The 21,678-nt window shown below is 30.1% G+C and overlaps 1 protein-coding gene across 2 annotated transcripts in view; it reads left to right on the top strand.

Annotated features, from left to right (window-relative positions):
• The window catches only part of LOC145260567 (calcineurin-binding protein cabin-1-like), a 567,854-nt gene that overhangs the window by 193,957 nt on the left and 352,219 nt on the right, over positions 1-21,678 (top strand). For both annotated transcript variants that reach the window (XM_080118824.1, XM_080118826.1), the window contains exons 20-26: positions 22-92; positions 2,993-3,083; positions 4,806-4,975; positions 7,838-7,924; positions 12,446-12,570; positions 14,233-14,406; positions 18,141-18,257. In XM_080118824.1, the coding sequence (XP_079974950.1) occupies positions 22-92; positions 2,993-3,083; positions 4,806-4,975; positions 7,838-7,924; positions 12,446-12,570; positions 14,233-14,406; positions 18,141-18,257 (835 nt within the window). The remainder of the gene's footprint in view (positions 1-21; positions 93-2,992; positions 3,084-4,805; positions 4,976-7,837; positions 7,925-12,445; positions 12,571-14,232; positions 14,407-18,140; positions 18,258-21,678) is intronic.

The following is a 21,678-nucleotide window of genomic DNA, read 5'->3' as shown; positions in this document are numbered from 1 at the left end:
GCCTTTTCTTTCTTTTTCTAGTGTTCTGGCTCAAAGCAAGATTCTGTGTGCTCCAGGGACAACTTGAGGAATCTGTTGAATATTTTGATAAGGTATTTGTGTTTATATACTTCTTTCCACCAAAGTGTAAATAGCTAGTGTGGTAGGATCCAAATTTATAGAGGCAACATGTGTTGAGCAGCAAGCTGTTTGTTCATATTGCATTTAAATTTCTGCATGTTTGTATGGTCGGAGGAAGCAGAGGGAATTCCAAAGACAAACAAAGGAAAGAGTTATTAAACTCTTCTAGCAACTCGTCGAGATTATTTACATTGAGAGGTTGCAATAAGTTTGTCCCAAATATATTCTGTGGAAGTACTTGTAAAATAACCCCGGGATCCAATATTATGATGATGCAACAGGAGCTGGAGCATAGCAGACAGTGCAGAATAAGTATTTTTTTTTATACCTTACCCAAAAAGGAGAGCCTAGAGGTTGGTGCACCAGCTCAGATGTGACAACAGTACACCATGCTCAGTCAAATGTTAGCTTTATAGAGATAGCATATTGGCAAATGCTATAAGTTTTCTACCCTAATAGAGGGAGCCTACTTTCTTTGCAGCAGATTTGGCAACATTTTCGATATACTTATTCCAATTCATGTTCTCTGAGAATGTCATTGTAGTAGTAATTCTTCTAATGCACTCACCTCCAAAAGACAGAAAGTCTGTTCTGTTTGCTGGAAGAGGAAGAAGCAGTAGACGTGGTTGGTTTTATGGGAGAGAGAGTGAGACTAGCTGTGAGAATTTCCAAGATTTGAGAGAAATAAAAGACCGAACTTGGACAGATAGGCGACTGTGCTTTTGCTCAAGCAGAAAAAACAGTGAGAGGAGAGAAAAGTCCCTTCCTAAAGAAAGTTCCGGCTCAAAGTGAGGCTGAAGGACCTAGTAGATTTCAGTCATATCATTGAGTTTAAAAATATTACTTTCAAGAAGGGTGCGATTGGCACTGACATGGTTGGAAAGATTTCTTATAGTTTATTAACATGCCGAGGCAACACTGAGTAACCTAGTTGATTATTATTGTTAGAAAAATGAAACAATTTTGGAAAATGTAAATTTAAAGCTTTGAATGATTAGTCAGGAAAAAAATAAACAAAATTGATTTAGGAATTTTCGGAGTAGTTGTGGAATTTGGTTAGAAGTAAACAGATTTTGGCTTACATGAGAGATCACCTATTTCTGTTCTTGGATACATGATTGGGGTTTTGCTAACATAATAGGTAGTTAGTAGAGATGAAGCTGAAGAGTTGGTGAGAAACGCATTAGCGAGTGAACATGATTGGAAGCAGAAGGGAAAGAACCAGTGAAAATGCCAAACTCCAACAAGGGAATTCATAAAGCAAATTATGGTTGTGTAAAATATTTCGGGTTTCGACAAATAAAAAGGTATGTGTCCTTTTGGTTTGGGACAAGTAAGCATAAATGTGAATCATTTGATTGTAATGGTAGTAGGAAGGCAGGCTCGTCTGAGCTCCAATCTCTAGTCCCCCCTTGCCAATCTTTTATGAAAAACACCCATTTAGCTGAAACCACTGTGAAAAATTTTCCCCACTCTTTATCTGTGCCTAAATCAAAACGTAGATTCCATGAACAAAGCTTCTTTCTTAGAACTGCACGCCTGTGGAACTCTGTTCTGTCTGCCTGCTTCCCACCTGACTACAACCTGGATGTCTTCAAGTCCAACGTAAACAAATTCCTGATGAACTGCCCCCTTAAGTAGACACTTTTATTAAATCCCCACACTAACGTACAGGCACTAACCCTTATCCCTGAGTGGCTTCTGGGCCTTGATAAATGGTGATCATCTTGTAAAAAAAAAAAGAAAAAAAAGCTGTCTCTAAAAGTTTGTGTCACATTTGTTAACTATGTGTATTTGTGAAGAAGTAGCTGCACCTACAACAAACGTTTTATATACATGCACAATGAATGTTTCTATACTCTGTATACATGCATTTATTAAATATCAAAGACACTGTTATATACGCAACTAGATACATGAGCCCATGTAATATATATTGACACATGTAAAGAAATACAGACACATATGACACGTGTGTGTATAGGTATATATATATATATATATACCCTAGCTATCCAACAGTTGTTCAAGAAAACAAACTATGTTAACATTACATGTGACTGACCCATTCTACTACAAGCTGTCACTGTTTGAATTTTATTAAACTCTTCTTGGCATGCTCTATATATTTCTTCGTTTCACTCATAATTTAGGATTATTGCAATTGACATTTTTTATTCTATTTGTTTATTCTGTTCTGATTTTTCAATAATTTAAAAGCTCACGCAGAAACAGGAAGTGTCATTTTCAATGTTATAAACGGACCATCTTGGTTATGGCCTCTTCATGTTTTCCTTATTTTCTAATGATGATCTTATAACTGATTGCTTTCGATTACAAATTTTCTTTTCTCTCTATTTTTTTTCAGTACTGTTGGACAAATTCATTTTTAAATATAAACATTTTATATCTAATAGTTTAGTTTAGAAAGAGGCTTAATATAAGCCTGTTTCCAGTATTATTAGATGTACACACATTATATTCAATATTCAGATGATATTAAATTGGAAAATAGATTACAAATAAAGTTTTGAGTTATTTTTCAAACTCAAATATTATGGTTATACCATCCTTCCAAAACATGACAAATATTAAATTCAGAAAGAAAAAAAAAAAAAAAACAAATCCCTTGCACCTGAAAAATAGAATTTTACTTTTAGTGTTAAAAATTGTGATGCACATAGTTTTTCTTTATATTACAGATGTCATTATGTCACTGTTTGCACTATTATAGACGAGAAAGATCATTTTTATAAATGAGACACAATTATAATTATAGCAGATTATATTATTTTTGTTTTCAACTAAGAAAATATATTTCTGTCTTCTGTCCATTCATGTACATTTAACAGCATTGTTTTCTCTCTTCCAGGCATTAGAATATCTTCAAATAGCACAAGAGAGTGAGTCTCTCTCTGGTGTACGGCTTCCGAATTGCAAACTGGATGATTTTATCTCATCAGGTGAGTCATTTCAAAGATTTTTCAAGCTTGAATCTGAAAATGCCTATGTGCAATGACCCACAGATGATCCGGAAAACCGACCTTTCAAATTTTTTATAAATAAAAATGATAATTCAAAATATACAATTTCAAATAATTAATTGCTATTATATTTTCCTACACTTTCTGTCGTGACCCATCCTTACATTTAAATACATTACTTCCATAATTAACTAATTATTCAGCTAATATCACCACTAAAACTATATAAGTAAATAAAATGGTAAAATTATAATCTATTCTCTTTAATTATGGAAAATTGGAAATACTTCTTTTTAGACAGATTTTCCAACAAACTGAAGCAAATAGATCTTGATTTTGAGGGAATGGAAAACAGTTAGATGTTATTACCCCCCCCCCTTTTTTTTTTTCAAAGGAGGCAAATTTTTCATTTATAATGCCATTTCATAAGTGGAAATCTTATGATGTTTGTTATGAATTCTGAATTCATTGTATCCACTTCTGAGACTCTTAAGATCCAAAAGTATTTCCTCACTAGCATGGGTGCCCGGCGTTGCCTGGTGTGTGTTGAGCAAAAAAAAAAGTGGTAGTAGGAAGGCAGGCTCGAATCTGTACCGCGAAGGAGGAAAAGAACGTGTAAAACGTGACATCTTTGCTGTTACAACCCCCTCCAAACCGGAAGTGACATAGGTTTAAATTAAGGCTAGACAATCGAAAACGGGGATGACTTTTGAAAATATCAGCAGAAAAAGTGACCCCTCCCTGTGGAAAAGTGCCCAGTTGAGGATGAAGAAATGAATGTTTTTAGCCAATTTTTCGGTATTTGTCGTCTGAAGGGTCGAGCTTCAAAACGATATTGATCTTGTGAAAATCCTTCGCCTCTGTCGAAAGTTTTAGGCAGACATGCAAACAGACATGCATAGATTTATATATTTGTAGCTCAAATTTTCGACCTAAACCAATTAAAAAGCTTGCCCTATCTCTTAATACCCTTTATGTAAAATTTCAAATGTTTAGACCAGAAATTGTCTGAGTAATTTAGTAGAGACCACAGAGGTCAATTTTTTTTAACTTTGACCTCTATTATGACCCCTTAACATTTGTTTTTGGCTCAAATCAAGTTATTAAGTTAGCTCCATGTCCAACGAACCTATATCTAAAATTTCAATTGTTTATACCCAAAATTGTCGGAGGAGTTTGGTAGAGTTCTCAAAGGTCAAATCGTTGAACTTTGACTCCTTAACAGCCAAATTTCTGGCCAAAAACTGATTATAAAGATTTTCCCAAATCTCACTACCCTGTATATCAAATTTCGAGTCTGTGGACTAAAAATTGACAGTTATTGTGTAGGGAAATATACACAGACAGACACACACACACACACACACACACACAGACACTTTCACTTTTATAGATATATAGATTGAGTAACAGATTTCTCTTTCAGTCAGTGGCCATTGTGACTTCTGAAATAATTAGTTTTTTTTTACTAATTTTTTCTAAGATGAATGGCACAGTGGCTTCATCGCTTGCTATTATGCTTGGTAAATACATTTCATTTTCCACGTCTGGAACATGCTTTTCTATGATTGAAGTACTCTAAAAGCGAAAGTAAAGTTTTTCTTATTATAATTAATTTCTTGATTTCAATAATAAAATAAAAATTTTCTTTGTTGTCTTTCAATTTTATTTTTTCATTTTAAAACTTTTTTTTTTTTTTAGAAAATATTAACTCACAGAAAATGTCTTTGAGAAGATATCAATCTCTGGAAGAGACCCAAAAACTTTATGATTCTGAAGGATATGAAAAAGTAGTGGAACTATTATTGTTAACATTTACTAATCCAACTGCTAAAGGCAAAATGAATCTTTCAAAAGCAACCTCAGCTCGGGTAAGAATTTACTTTTTATGTGTCTAGTCTTGTCTCTGTGAGAAACTTTTTGGAAAGGTGAGGGTCTGTCAAGCTTTTTTTTTTTCAGCTAATCTTAATATTAAAATAAAAACTGTTCAGCTTTATAACATTTGATTCTGACAATAACGTTAAGTTTTCACTCAAAACTTAATTTTCATAAGAATATTCATTTTTGTTTTCTTACACATTAATTTTTATAAAACCAATGTCAAATAAAATGTTTGCATGACAAAAATAAAACAAAATGATTTTATGCAGGCAAAAAACATTGTGACTGTTACTAATGACTATCATCTAATAATATCCACATTGACTAAATGTTGGTGAGGTTCTTTAAAATATAAACAATAAATCTAATTTATAAAACTCACTGTGTCTGTGTGTGTCTCCATATTTTCAAACTTTATCTCTTCCGAAACTAAAAGTTGCAGAGCAGCGCTAGGTGCCTCAAATGATTGGATTTTTTATGGACCGTTCTCTTATGGGTCTTTAACCAGTTAAAATAGTTTTTATGGGGTCAAAATTGAAAAATATAAATTTTGTACATTCATCTTATTTTATTTTTGATCAGTTCATATGCGTGTATCGCATTGGTACAATGGTAACATCACCAGCTTTTAATGCTACAGTTTTGATTTCAGTTTCGATTCTAGCTGATGGCACCCAAATACTTTTTTTTTTACTTTTGAAATCACGACTCTATAATAATATATACAAAATCTCGACAAATTAAAATATCATATTTAGGCATATTTTTTACGACTGAACAAAGCCACACTCCTCCTCCCCTAGTAAGAAATAAAATTAAGAGTACCAAAATAAAATGCTAATAAAATCAGAAGCAACAATGCTATATAACAGAGGGTCTTGTATGGGTGTAACAGAATAAACAAGGATAACGATGAAGGAAGTGAGATATATATAAAAAACAGATTTAATTTAAGGTAGATAAAAGGTGGGTACTCAGATATTATATAAAAGAAAAATGTAAAAAATTCAAATATACCAATAAGTGCGGGTATAGATTTGCATCATGTTAAACGATGGATCTTGATGTAATCATCCCAAGGCATCAAAAGAGAGAAGTTTGCATACCTGTAAATCCGTTTTTATTTTAAGATATACATATCAATATGCATAAAAAAATGTTTCCAGGTAATTATACATGTTATCCATTATTCAAGGTGCTTATCTCTGTGGGGAGTGGAGTTGAATTTTAGGGTGGAGGGAAATGTGGAGTGGGGGGCTATATGGTTAACTACTCCAGATTTGGGAGATTGGTAGTAGGGGTATGGTGGTGGTATGATTCAGGTTTTGATTATATATAGTAATCTTCGGGCAAACGGTTTCACTATCACAGTTTAGCACTGTGGCAAAATAGTTAAGTGCTCCAGGTTATTATTGAAATAATATAATTATAATAATTATTATTGAAATAATAATATAATAATAATAATTGTTATTGAAATAATAATATAATAATAATAATTATTATTGAAATAATAATATAATAATAATAATTATTATTGAAATAATATAATTATAATAATTATTATAATTATAATAATTATTATTGAAATAATTATTATAATTATAATTATTATTGAAATAATTATTATAATTATAACAATTATTATTGAAATAATGATATAATTATAATAATTATTATTGAAATAATGATATAATTATAATAATTATTATTGAAATAATGATATAATTATAATAATTATTATTGAAATAATAATATAATTATAATGATTATTATTGAAATAATAATATAATTATTATAATTATTATTGAAATAATATAATTATTATAATTATTATTGAAATAATATAATTATTATAATTATTATTGAAATAATAATATAATTATAATAATTATTGAAATAATATAATTATAATAATTATTGAAATAATAATATAATTATAATAATTATTATTGAAATAATAATATAATTATAATAATTATTATTGAAATAATAATATAATTATAATAATTATTATTGAAATAATAATATAATTATAATTATTTAAATAATAATATAATTATAATAATTATTATTGAAATAATAATATAATTATAATAATTATTATTGAAATAATAATATAATTATAATAATTATTATTGAAATAATAATATAATTATAATAATTATTATTGAAATAATAATATAATTATAATAATTATTATTGAAATAATAATATTATTATAATAATTATTATTGAAATAATAATATAATTATAATAATTATTATTGAAATAATAATATAATTATAATAATTATTAATGAAATAATAATATAATTATAATAATTATTAATGAAATAATAATATAATTATAATAATTATTATTGAAATAATTATTATAATTATAATAATTATTATTGAAATAATAATATAATTATAATAATTATTATTATTGAAATGGGATTGTTATTTCAAGTCTTTATAATCCATGAACAATAAAGAATATCAACTACAAAAAGAGTGTTCTAGTTGTTTTTATGACATATACAGAGTTTAACAAAAAGACAAAGACAGAATTTATTTAAATATATATTTTAATCGTAATATAGTTTTGTTTAGTTTGTAAAATGATCTTCTCCAAGTAGTGATCTATTTCAGATAGAATCGATTTCTAAAGTTTTTCAGTATCTGATCAGTCTGTGGTATTTCTGTAATTTGCCAATTCTAGATCTTGAATCATTTTCTTGCAAGTTAACTGATTCTTTTTAAAGAAATGTTAATTGGGAAAATTATTTATGAAAACTGTATAAGCCCAATAAGAAATTTTCTATATTGAAATTTAAAAAAAATCTTTTTTCAAAATCCTGTTTTCAGTTATTGGAAATCGGTGTGGCCATTCCTGAGCGACATTCACAGTTGCTGTTGCTCATGGATTCACTTTTGCGGCTGAAAGATTACAAGGTAAAAAATCAAATTTTATTCAACTGTTTCTTGTTAATCAATTGTACTACAAATACTCAATAATACAAAACACATGCTAAAATATACTTTAGTTCAGGGATTGGATTATGTTTGAAAACAATTCTATTTTAATTTTTCTAATTAGCCATAATTTATCAGTAACTAAACTTCCCTTTTAGCTATGTATTTTTCACTCCTCTTGCTATATTCAATCATTCTCCCAATATTTCTTAATGTAAGCATTTAGAAACTCTAATGTAATGTGTGTCTGTAAATAATACAAATACATGTGTAAATTAGATGGTAATATATTTCTCTTTGTCAGTTCCACTTTTTATTGGAAACTACAGGTGGGATATGGCTGAAATGTTGTATGGACCTTTGCTATGATAAGGTGCAGCAAACTAATTATTATGGCATTTGTTAGATGCACAGATAGGGATGCAAAAATGAACACAAATTTAACCATATTCAACCATCGGTCTGAGACAAATTAAACAATATTGTTCAGAATAATATTGCCCAAAGTATAAGGTATAACACCAGAGGGCTTGAACTTAAAAGTCCTCTCCTATTATACCTTATACATGTTCTTATTGAAATTAAGGTACTTGTGTACAATTTGAACCAGATGAAACTAACTGGCTGCTCGGTTTTGATTGGGTCTGACATAAGATGCCAATCAGTGTGTGGCGAGGAAGTAGACAATCTTTGGGGAAAATATTGAAAAAAAAAAAAAAATCAACGGGGCTAGCTGGGAGCTTCTCGACAGTTATCTTTTCGAGTTTGTGAAGACAAATTTAGTGATGATCTTTTTGTCTCCATCTTAAACCATATATCGGAAATCTACCTGCTTTCTCTTCTCACCCGACTAACATCATCTGATGCAATCATAGAAAAGTTTATCCAATCCTAAGGGAATATCCCGGCTGTCTTCATTTAGCAATACATATGGATGATATCACAGATTTCTAGAGGATTCTGCTAAAATCATCATATTTTAAAAAACCAAAGCAGTTTAAGTCATCAAAATACCACCGTTTTGTATGGAAATGAATATACTTTTAAATGAATTATTAAATAATAATGTACATTATATATTTTAAGAGTTTTAAGCAAATAAACTGATAAAAATGTGTTTTTGGTTGGGGGTGTCCATTAAGAAAGCCGTTCTTAACATGAAGTTAGGAGTTGGACAACAACAACTGTACTTCATTTTTTTTTTTAATGAGGAGGAGGAGGAGGAGGGGGTTTGTTTGATCATAGTTTTTTTTTTGTTTTTTTGTTTTTAGATAAATCTTTACCTTACATCCACCTACACACTTTCTTTATAATGATGACTTTCTTAGGTTTTCCACTATGCTGGTTAAGAAAATCTCATTTGTATTTGGTGGATACAAGTAGGTTTTGTGATATAAAGCCCTGCATTATGCACTTTAAATCACTGACCACCAGATTAGTACGCAGGGGCGAGAAACATATCCAATTATATCGGACCAATACTGTCACCCGACAAATTTCTTCTTTGTTGATTCATATTTGCACATGGAGATCCTGACAATGATTAACAAGATTAAATTTGTCGTAAAAATATTTTGACAGTAGCAAAATACACATGGATGATAAAATGCTTGGAATGATCATAGATTTCAAGGATACTCGTATTCTGCCAAAATCGTCAAAGCACTTCTAGTCCTCAAAATACCACCGTTTTTGTGCTCTGGTGTTATAACTTATACTTTAGGTAATATTATTCTGAACAATATTGTTTTCAAATGAATGAATAATAATGTGCATTAGATGTTTTAAAAGTTTTAAGCAAATAAAGTGATAAAAATGGGAACATCATAAAACAACATTTTCAGTAAGATTTTGTAAAGATCTCCTCCACTCCCAATTTGTAAATGCTTGTACTGTGTTTGTATTAAGAATTTTCTCATAAAATTTGGAAGCTAACCAGAAGAGATATTACTTTTAATAGTTTGGGGTGACCACTTGTTTTATTGCTGTGTTAAAAAAAAGATTTCAACATGACGAGTATTAAAAATTTTGAAAAAGATTTTCTTTGGACACCCACTGTTAAATAAAACAATCATTTTACTGTTTTTATCCATTAAAAGTATAAGTGTATGTTGTTTTCTCTTGTGGTAGCTATTAATCTAAAATCATGATGCCTAGAAAAAAAATTGTTTTGCGTTTGAGTGTAGTATTAGTAATAGCATCATCATCAGCAGCAGCAGCAGGTACTATAATACCGAAGAAATATTGCAATATATTTATTTTTAAACAGCCCTAGATTTAGATTGCAGATTTTTTGTACATAAAATGCATACAATTCAGCTTCTTTTCTGTTAATGGCTATACACAACATTTTTAATGAATTGCAGCATATTAATATGCATCTACTAATAATATACATTTATTTGGAAACCATTAATTTCTGGACATTTTCGGTGACATATTTTGATTCCTTGCACAAAATACACTTATATGGTAAATTTCATTGCTTAATCTTGTGTTTTAACAAAGATATAACATTTTTACTGAAAAAGTAGTGTAAAAAATGTGACAAAATACATATGGTCTTAAAGAGGAAAAAATATTAAAAAACACAAAAATAGTCATAACTTTATTTTTAATCAGATTTAAAAAATTTAAAAAGATTCTTTCTTAGCTTATCAAGCCTTTTCTATGTATGCAATTATTGAGATATATAAAGCTATTTCAATTTTTTCATGTGTCTTGCTACTTAATTTAATTACAAAAAATCAGTTGTCCAGCCCAGGAAAAAAAATGTTCATGAAAAGAAAAAAAATTAAAAGTTTACTTCTATTCAAAAATAAAGAAAAAAATGAAAAGAAAAATTAACATGAAAAATGCAAAGTTTTTACCTTTGTTAAAAAAAATATGAAAAACACGCAAAAAAAAAATGGTTTTCTTATTAATTTTGTTCAATTTTGTTTGACCAAAAATGATTATTTATTTATTGCGAACTATTATCCTCATCTTTCTTAGTTGTTGTTTCACAACGTTTTGGCCAACTATTATTCTGGCCTTCGTCAGGTGGTAACCGTGACGGGATAGGAACTTCGAATCTCCTGACTGCATCCTTAGCAATTACTGCCTTCTATAGTTGTCGTCTCACCACGTTTTGGCAAAGTAAGCCTGTGACTGGCTTTGGGTAGGATTGAAACCTCTTTCAGACAATTCTCACCTGGAACCGTGGAGATTCAACGACTCTATCCACTGCGCTACGGGCCCCGAGAGGCGATCAAGGTTGGATTTTTTGGTCTTATAAATCCACGTTTATTATTTGATCTTCTATAGTTGGGTCCGTACCGAATGGTATATGCAGTTAGGAGATTCGGAGTTCCTATCCCATCGCGGTTACCACCTGATGAAGGCCAGAGGAATAGTTGGCCGAAACGTTATGAAACAACTAATAAAAGATGAGGATAATAGTTCGCAATAAATAAAATAATAAATAAAACTCATTTCAATAATGAATTCCAACTTGTTTTTTTTTTTTTTTTTGCACTTAAAAAAAATTGTTAGAAAAATAAAACAAGAAAAGTAACAACAGTAGGTCATTGTTTTTTTATTTTCGTTCTGGATTTCATTATGTTGAAATGCTTTTTTCAGTGTTTATTTCCTTAAGTAGCATTTTTATGCTTTGATGACCCTCAACATTTGGTGAAATCCGGCGGTTGACGTCATGCTCTAAGCAAAACAGAATGGCAGTTATGTCTGGTTCAAATTGTGCACAAGTAGTGAAATTAAAATCAAATTTGAAGCGCAATAATTAGTAAATTCTGTCATAAATTGATTAGTGATCAAAACATGTCTTTACAATTTTGTGCAATTTTGATTTTAAAGAAGACAAGTCTTTGTAAACAAAAGAAAAACTATCAAATAAAAAATATAAACCAAGGCCAAGGGAACAGAAGATGTAAAAGAATAAAATGCTAAAGTGACAACTCTGTATTTTGGTTGCATAAATCGATTGAATATGGATTGGATATCGGGTCGACTGAAAAAAAAAAACTCACAATTTTTTTTTTTTTTTTTTTTTTGTAAAAGGTGGCGAGAACACAAGTGTTAGTTGAATGCATCTGAGATTTGAGTTGTGGTGGGAGGGATTACAATAACAATTTCAAATATGATTACTATTAGAAAATACAGATTTTAAAATTTTTATATATATATATATATATATTTTGCTCTAAGAACTATTTAATATTGACATGATTTTGTTTTGAGTATTTTTCATCTACAATTTTTACTAACTTCTAAAACCATTAATTGTCCAGATTTCACAGTAACGTCAAACAACAAATCTCCACAGCTTTAAAACAATTAAAAACAAAGACAAATATCTCAATTAGATTATCATACAATCCTAATTGATTATCTTTCAAATAAAAGAAAGAAAAACAATGGTATGTCTATGATTCCTCTTGTATTATGCACAAGCATGAGTTGATTCTTTTGTTTTCAATAATGAATTTTTTTTTTTCTCAGAGATATGTTATGTGGGGAGAAGTGTCTTTAAATGAGTGCCTCCTCAATTACAGAAAAAGCATCACCCACACAGTTAAGGATGAGTGGGTGGCTGCCATGATTCAGCTTTTTGATGGTTTGGATAAGTAAGTAAAAGTATATAATTTTTTAAAAAGATTTCTTTTGCCACGAGCATCATTTAAAAAAAATTTTGTTTTTTTATTAATTGCAATTTCATCCCAAACAAAGTATAGTGTCACTTTGATGTAGGGGGTTACTATCTGGGACATGGTTGCAGGGATGCTATGTAGGGAGTTGAACAGCAAGATGTCTGTTTACATTACACTTGAATTTCTGCATGTCAGTACAGACAAGAAAACAGGAACCCAGAAGGGAATTCCAAAGTCGAGCAGTTCTGGGGAAGAAACTTTTAGAATAGAAGACTTTCTGGCATCAAGGGATTTCTACTGTATAGGGGTGGGATTTTGCTGCTTTTCAGGTTTGTCGGGAGTATTTATGTCGAGTGGGTACAAGGACATGTAGTACGTCGGAGCATCTACCATTAAAATGCTTGTAAAACAGGCAGAGGGATGCAAGATTTTGTCGATGGGAGAAAGTCTGAATGAAGCCTAGCTGACAGTTTGGGACCTATTAGGTTGGCGACTCTCTTTTGAACTCTGTCCAGGAGTGAGAGACTATTAGCAAATGCACCAGCCCAAATGTGACAACAATACTTCATACATGGGCAAATTTATTGATTATTGCTCTTTTTAATTATCTTCCTAATTTGACCCTTAAAAAAACATTGCGTTTATAACTAGCATGATATCAACAATATCAACATATAGATGAAATTTTATTAAATATTTCATTGGGTAGTCTCAAAAAATGTCCTTTTTTATTATTTCTGAATTCAAGGTGTAAAAAATTCATTATAAATGTTCTATACTAATTGACTGAAAGAAACTCTAACATGACTAAAATATAAATTTTTAGTCTAGCCAATCCATTAAGATTCCATCTTAAAACGTCCTAGACTACTGCTGATTTGCTAACTTGTTCCAAAAAAATATATACAACTCTATTAACCAAAAAAATATATATAACTCTATTAACCAAAAAAAATATATATAACTCTATTAACCAAAAAAATATAACTCTATTAACCAAAAAAATATATATAACTCTATTAACCAAAAAAATATATATAACTCTATTAACCAAAAAAATATATATTGAAGGGGACTAGTTTCATGCGTGTACTATCAATAAAAGTGTTTGTACGAAAAAAATCTGGAAATTTATTGAAGGCATCTTATAGTTTATGATTTAGTAAAATGTCAAATTAGATGTTTGTTTACGTAAAGCATATAAAATGTATCAAATAAATTCATTAAAATAGAATGAAAGAATTTTTATAAATGTGTGATTTTTGTAGTAACTTTTGAAATAATTCAATGATCACTAATTTGTATCGAGTTCTTTACTACCACTAGCAAAAAATTGGTGTTGCCATACGATGAGAAAACCACAAACCAAAGAATGTACACAACTTGATTATAAACAGTTGTTAGAATGAAGTTTATTTTTCATTAAATTTTATGATTTAACCGATAGCAATAAAAAACACAATGTTGTCTTTTTTATTCTTTTCACAGTCTATGGTTGAAATAGCTTGGATTTTAATATTTTTGTAAATTCTTATTTTTTGTCTCTGCTGACAATTTTATAGATGATTTCTTAAAGAATTATTCAACTCTGTTGAAAAACATTTATTTTACAAAATCTGTTCTTTTTTTTTTTTTTAGGGCCATCCTGGCTGATCCACTGAGTCTTGAAGAACTGTCTTCAATCTGCACAATGCGTTTGGCTAAGAATTTAATCAAAGTTATTGCTGATGCACTTGATGTTCCTGAATATACAACCGAGATGCCAATTTCAAGTGTCCTACCTTGGAAGTTACTCTACCACATTATCAGAAAGTAAATTCCCTTAAAAATTTTTGTTTCATTTATTAAAAGCTGTCCTTAAAACTTGCACTTAAAAAAAAGAATCATTTTAGAGTTTCTTTATTAAATGGCTGAAAGAAACTTAATAGAACACAACTAAAATATCAAATGATATGCAACCAAAGTTTTAGTCCACCCAATCCATTCTGTCATGTTCTTGTGGTACATAGTTGTTCTAAAACCTAATTAATTTGTTGCTAAAATATAATAGGTGATGGCTAAAATTTTACTACAAGCCTCAATCAGTCTACCAGTCAATTTTGTTGTGATTTTGTTATAAATTAAATTTAAAACCAAATTAGAACATGGCTAAATATAATAAATGATATCTAACCAAGACTATCTTTGACTATGGCAAACATGTGACTGTGGTCTACAACTAGTGACTACTATTTAATCAGTTAGTAGTCAGATAAAAAAATTGAACATGTGAAGAAATTGTAACTTGTACTCGCGTATTAACTCTTTAATTTGAAAATATTGAAGAAGTATATGCAAAGTTTAAACTTTTTTAAAATTAGGAAAAATCTTTGAGTCTGCTCTCAGCCTGCCAAGCTAGCATTCAATGAAACTTTCTGATATTTACATATTCTTCTGGAAAAAGAACATTTTATTAATTTTGTTGTTATTTATTAAATAGATGTTTGTTTATAATTTTTTTAAAATCTATTTTAAATACAAATATTTTATGTTGTAAACGTTTTCATTGTGAAAAAATTTCAACTGTTGCTATTAAGAAATGAAATTTCTTATATTTCAAAGTTAATTAAATTTTAATATTTTCTACAATGGAAAAATCAAATTAAATGGATAATTTCATTTATTTAGAATAATTTGCAATATTTTCTTCTAAAAAACTAAACAAAAACATTTTGTATATTTTAGATGATTCATAAAAAGTAATTTAACATTCTATGCAGTGACATTAATGAAAAATGATAGTTATTTTTAAAAATTGCTCGTAATTTATTTTAACTATTTAATATTTTTTACAACACTGTCCTTTTAAATATATAGTAATAATGATAGTTAAAAAATATATTTTTTAAACTATCATATTGTCTTTAGTTTCTTTCATATTTTGAGAATTATTTAAGCAAGCAGAAATTTGTCCTAAAATGCTCATATAATTTGTTTTTCCTGTTCGTGTTCTATTATGCTAAACATTTGTCTTGTTGAGGCTTTTTCCTATATACTTTAATGACACAAAATATATGCAAAAATATTCTTTAGTTCTGGGAATGAGTTATATTTGAAATATAATTTTAATTTTTCTAAATTTAAATTAACTGAACATATAATCCATCTCTCACTTATATATTTTACTTGCTCTCTCCCTCAGTGTGTTGATTCTAGCACTCTCTAATAGTTTTTAATCATCTCTAAGCATTTAAAGAAATAATGTCACTTTTTCTGGTTACTTTTTTTTTTTACACAGGCATACACCACATTATCAAGGCCAAGAGGCCACTCGAGGATAAGGGTTATTAAGTGTAGAGTAGAAATTGGACAATATAGTAATCAATTCGGTAAATTTGTTAACTTATATGGAACCGCTCATCAAGAACTTGGTTACGTTAGACTTGAAGACAACCATATTGTAGTCAGCCGGAAAGCAGGAAAATGGAAGACAATTTCACAGGCATGCAGTTCTAAGAAAGAAGCTTTGTTCATGGAATCTACGTTTAGGTTTAGGCACAGATAAAGAGTGGTGGGAATTATTGATAGTCTTTTCAGCTAGACGAGTGTTTCTTGTGAAAGTTTGACAAGGAGGGACCATAGACTGAAGCTCAATCGAACACTTTCCATGAAAGTAACGATACATCAGAGACAAACTCGCAACATCTCTTCTGTGAGATAGAGGTTGCAGGGAAGAGAAAAGGACATCTCCTACTAGGTTACGAAGTCTATTTTGAACTCTATCAAGGCAAGACAAGTCCTTTCTAGCAGCTCCTGCCCAGATGTGGCAACAGTATTCCATCCTTGGACGTACCTGGCTCTTATATAGATAGAGAATTGCATCAGCAGTGAGATATCTACTGGATCGATAGAAAGATCCCACCGTTTTTCCAGCGGCCTTGGCAACAGATTTGATGTACGTGTTCTATTTAAGATCAGGAGTAACGGTCAAGTCCAGAAGCTTGTCAAAACTCTAGGCCTCCTGAAGACGAGAGTCATTCATTTCAATTGATGCCAGATGTGGATCAGAATGTTGATTACTTTCCATAATCTGTTCTTAGATACATGTATGTAAATTAAATAGCAAAATAATAGTACGCTTTACTTTTATATTATCCATAAGGATAATGTAGAAAGAAAGATTTACTATTTTAAATTATGCAACGAGAATTTTTTAACCAATCTGTTATATCATACCTAAAATGTAAAGAAAGGAACCATTCATTGCCTACATTTACCAAAGGTAATATGTCATATACACACATAAATATCAAGAGGAGATAACCTAATAACTAGAGAGAGTGACATCAGCTCTGAGAAATGTGAATCAAACATCAAAGAACACCACTGGAAAACTCGCCTCACTAGGGTCTGCCCTTCTGTAAATAAAGGGTTATGAAAACGTCCAGAGGATATTTATATGGTATCTAAAGTTACTCTTTGAAAGCATATGATCCAAATGAAGTAGCCTACAAAAAACATCACAACCAGGAATCATGTGTGTATTCTGTTGCATGTAAATGTGGAAAAATATACAAAAAGTCGGGCATGTGATCTACTAAAAGTAAAGTTAGAAGAAATATTAGAAAGCCATAATATGTGGAGATGTTGAATAGTCTGGTTTAGGGTTATTCATATAAAGAGCGAAAAAGGAAACCTCTTATGGGACAAAGTAAAAATTATAGACAGTAACATATCTCAAGACAGCAGTACATATGTTGGGCGACAGTAGCCTCCTAAGTAGGTCTTATTAAAACATCAAAAAGAAAAAATATATAGCAATAAATAACACATTTAAAGCAAAGTTTCGTTTCAGACTCTGAAAAGTCATACTAGAATTGTTTACATGGGCCTATGGCGCAATGGATAAAGTGCAGGTAGAAATATGAGCTCGCTAGATTAAAAACAAGATCAATAAAGCCTCTTGATCTTAATGTTATCAAAATGGATAACATTTAAAGATTTCTTTTCATAGCAATTTGAGATCTTCCATACAATTAAAAGAACTAACAGTACTAATTTTTTTTAACATGTTCATCTACCAATAATTATTAAGTACCATTATGGCATATTTTTGTTTGAAGACACTTCAGACCTACACACATTTTTTTTACATTCAGCAAAGAATAAAAAATAAGCAAATGCTCATTTGAGCTACGCATATTAATTATATTACACTATTTTCTCAATATATGTTTTATTGAGCTCAAATTGCCTAGTTAAACAACTAGTTGGAATTTTGATCTTAGCTGTTGATTGCCTTTTTTTTCTTTTTTTTGTATTGTATTTCTGGCACAAAATTGCATTAAGTTATGGTTTGGAGGCAATTTACATTTCCTGTCAACAATTTATGTAAAAATGGAATTTGTTTATTGTCAGCATCTTTTATAGATAACCTAGTAATGATTTCATTAAATGTCTCTTGTTCTTATTCCTGTGGTGTTAAAAGAAGATATTCTTAAGGAAGGACAATTTGCTAAAAATGAACTGCTCTTATTAACTATTTTCAATTATTTTTCATATTTCAGTGAAGAGCGTAAATTAGAAATGATTCAAATTCTGGATGAATCAAACAAAGAAATTCTGGAGAATTCCATGAGTTCATCTCTAATGTTATTGAATGTAGCTCATGACTATCTTGGAAGGTAAGAACTCAACTTTTTTTTAACGGACAAACTTGTAAGAATTTCATTGAATATTTAATTTTGCTGTTACCTTTATTCCATTCATGAATGTTAATTAAAAGAATATATTCTCCTTAAGGATAACTTTTTTGTCACCTCATTTAGTTGCCCTATCATGACTTTAGAGTTTACTCTATTATTTCACCTAGAGTTGACTTAAATATCATTCACTATTGTGAATTCAATCCTTACATAACCTTTTGAGTTGTAAGTCATTTTAGTTTTAAAAAGAAATGTTGTTCCAAAGAAAATGGCAGTATCAATCTAGAAAAGCTTTGAATTGTAAAAGTGATGTGACCCAAGCTTATTCTCTGGTGGTGTCCAATATGTGTAATCATACACACTGTGCACTGCTAATACTCCTGCTGATTCTATGGTATTATGATATTCTCTCACATTGTAATAAAGCAAATTAATTTTATATTATTGATACCTTAAAAAGGTGAGCATGTAAAATTAAGCCATTTTAATTTTGTTCAATAAAAAAGATACATATAATGTAAATAAAATAAAATATGCATCAAGTGTGCTTGAAACCAAATCGCAACGTAATATTAGGAAAATAAACAAATATTTTACTTGTTTGAAATTTTTCACAAATATATTTCAGAAGTATCCTCCATCTTTAGTGTGGTGTTTTGTTCTTTTTTTTTCCTTTTCTTCGTTCTTGCCATGTTCTAAATTTGTGGGAAGAAGTCTGTATAGAGCCACGCGTTGTATGTGGCGGTTGTATTTTGAAATGTTTGAACTGTGCGTAGGTAATGCGAGAATAACGTCAAGAATGAAAGTTCAATAGAAACGTTTTAATTTGAATAAAATAAAATATGCATCAAGTGCACTTGAAAGCAAATCACAACGTACGTTATTCTCGTGTTACACACAATTCAAACATTTCAAAATACAATACTGAAGATGGAGTCTACCTCTGAAATATATTTGTGATAAATTTCAAACAAGTAAAATATTTATTTTTCTAATATTACATTGTGATTTGGTTTCAAGTGCATTTGGTGCATATTTTATTTTATTCAAATTAAAACAACGTTTCTATTGAACTCTCATTCTCGACGTTATACATGTAATGTATTTGTAAAAAAAAAAATTCATTTTCTAAAAAGTAATTGAATTTGTTTTGATTTTTTTGTTAAGTAATAGTTTTAACATTATGTATTTAGTATCTTAATAAAAGTGTTAAGAAAAGAAATGGATACAGGTCCATTTATTTATTTTGTTCCCAATTATTGTGAATTCAACTTATCTGGGTTTCTGAAAATGAAAGTTATTTAAAGTCAAACTCCAACAAGTTTGAAAACAAAACATTTTAGTTGAATTTTTGTGCCAGTTTATCACTTATTTTTTTGCTCTGATTATGAGTAGTTTACAATAATAGATTCCTTTTTTTACTTCATTTCTTATCAAGTGATATTTAATATATATATGTTTAGATCTTTGGTGAATTATTTGCTTGGTTATCGCAATTAACTACTACAGGATCTTTAGTTAATTCTGGTTTTAAAACAATTTTTAGAATGGCTTTTAAAAATAGTGCTTCTTGAACAGAAGAAGAATGTCACAATTTACTGCTTCTAAGATTAAGATAATAGCTGCATCTTTTGATTCAGTCATAATTTTTGGATCTTCTTTGTTTCCCCAATCTGAATCTTAAAAGGGGTTTTAGATGATGTTCAGATTTTCTAAGTATAAAGATTGTTCCTTAGCCCCTTTTAAATAGTGAAGAATTTGTTTAGCACTGTTTAAATCCTTGTCAGTCTTAATAATTGTTTTGAAAGTTTTGTTATTGTGTAACATAAATCAGGTTTTGTGGCCATCATTAAATATATGATTTCCTATGATCTCTCAATATAGTTTATTGGCAATTATTTCACATTAATATTTCATATTTTTATTTATATTATTATCAACCAGTGTAGCGGGTTTGAATCTGGCATCATAAATTTTAATAGGATTTTGTCATACCTTGATTGATTCGGTGGGGCATTAGAATACACCGACTGCCTCCCTGCAGAGAGTAAAAGTCTCTCAATGGGGTCACCTGTCGACCGTAGGTGGCAACCTGTAATGCCTAAGGACGGGATCCTGGTGGTGGAGCAGATCATGTTCACGGTCCTATTAGGACATGAGGTGCACCACGCCACTTTGGCCCGTACTTGGGTTAAGATAGGTGGTTAGATAGGCCCGATCCAATCAATCGGTTGGTCATGACTAGCAATAAACCAGACAAACACAACAAGAAAATATGCTCACGCTCCCCACATGAAAAACTGATTTAGTAAGCGATGGCTGGACGGCCAATCAACTTGCCGAAGAATAGATAAAACATGGCTGGAAAACCAACATCTTTTCTAGAAATGAGGCCATTAGAAAGGATGAAGGAAACATGGGTGCTTGAGTCCATCAGAAGGAAGAGTATACTTTTCCTGTATCCTTGTTGTGTTGGGGCGAATGGCCCCCCCCCAACACTTCCCAAATAGGGCTCCAAGGCGGGTGGGGAGCAGGAGAAATGAAAAATTCAAAATACTTAAATGGCAAATAAAAAGCCTCAAAAAAGAAACCATTGTGAAGTTTCAGACAAATCTAGTTCAGATTCAGAAACAGAATCAGAAAACCAAAATCTCGTTCAAAATCTTTTTTCATAATTATTGAAGCAACTGAACGAGAACTGATAACAAAGGTGTCTCCCTTCAAAATAGAGAAAATTTTCTCAAGTATCAAACCAAAAATGGTCAAAAAACTAAATAACGGCACACAGTGGGAGTTAAAAAACCAAAAGCATATCACAGAAATCTTTAAATGGAGACTTTTTAATAACAAAAAAGTAAAAATCTATCGCCACAAAATGTTGAATACTAGTAAAGGAGTAATCAGGAGTTCAGAACTATCACTGTGTTCCTTGGAAGAAATTAAAATTAACCTAAAAATCAAAATGTTATCGATGTAAAAAGAATCCAAATTAAAAAAATATGGTGAAACCATCGATACAAACTCCTATATTCTAACCTTTAATACCTATCAAATCCCAAGTAACATTAAAATAGGATACAAAAAAATAAATATAGAACCATATATACCAAACCCTCTCAGATGCTACAATTGTCAAAGGTACGGACACCATCAAGACCGGGGCACACGCTCTCCAGTATGCATGAGGTATGGAGAAAACGAGACCCATACAAATTGCCAAAAAGATCCAAAATGTATTAACTGCCAAAAAGGCCATAGTGCAAATTCAAAAGAATGCGACAAATGGAAGAAAGAAAAAGAAATTATTAAAATAAAATATACAAAAAATATAACCTTCCAAGAAGCTCGTAACCTAGCCGGAAATATAAAATACTCAGAAATAACAAAAAAAACATACAGC

Source organism: Euprymna scolopes, chromosome 36 (assembly GCF_053919585.1).
Source record: "Euprymna scolopes isolate OS-2025 chromosome 36, ASM5391958v1, whole genome shotgun sequence".
Taxonomy (NCBI): Eukaryota; Metazoa; Mollusca; class Cephalopoda; order Sepiida; family Sepiolidae; genus Euprymna; species Euprymna scolopes.
This window is presented reverse-complemented; position numbering and strand designations above follow the sequence as displayed.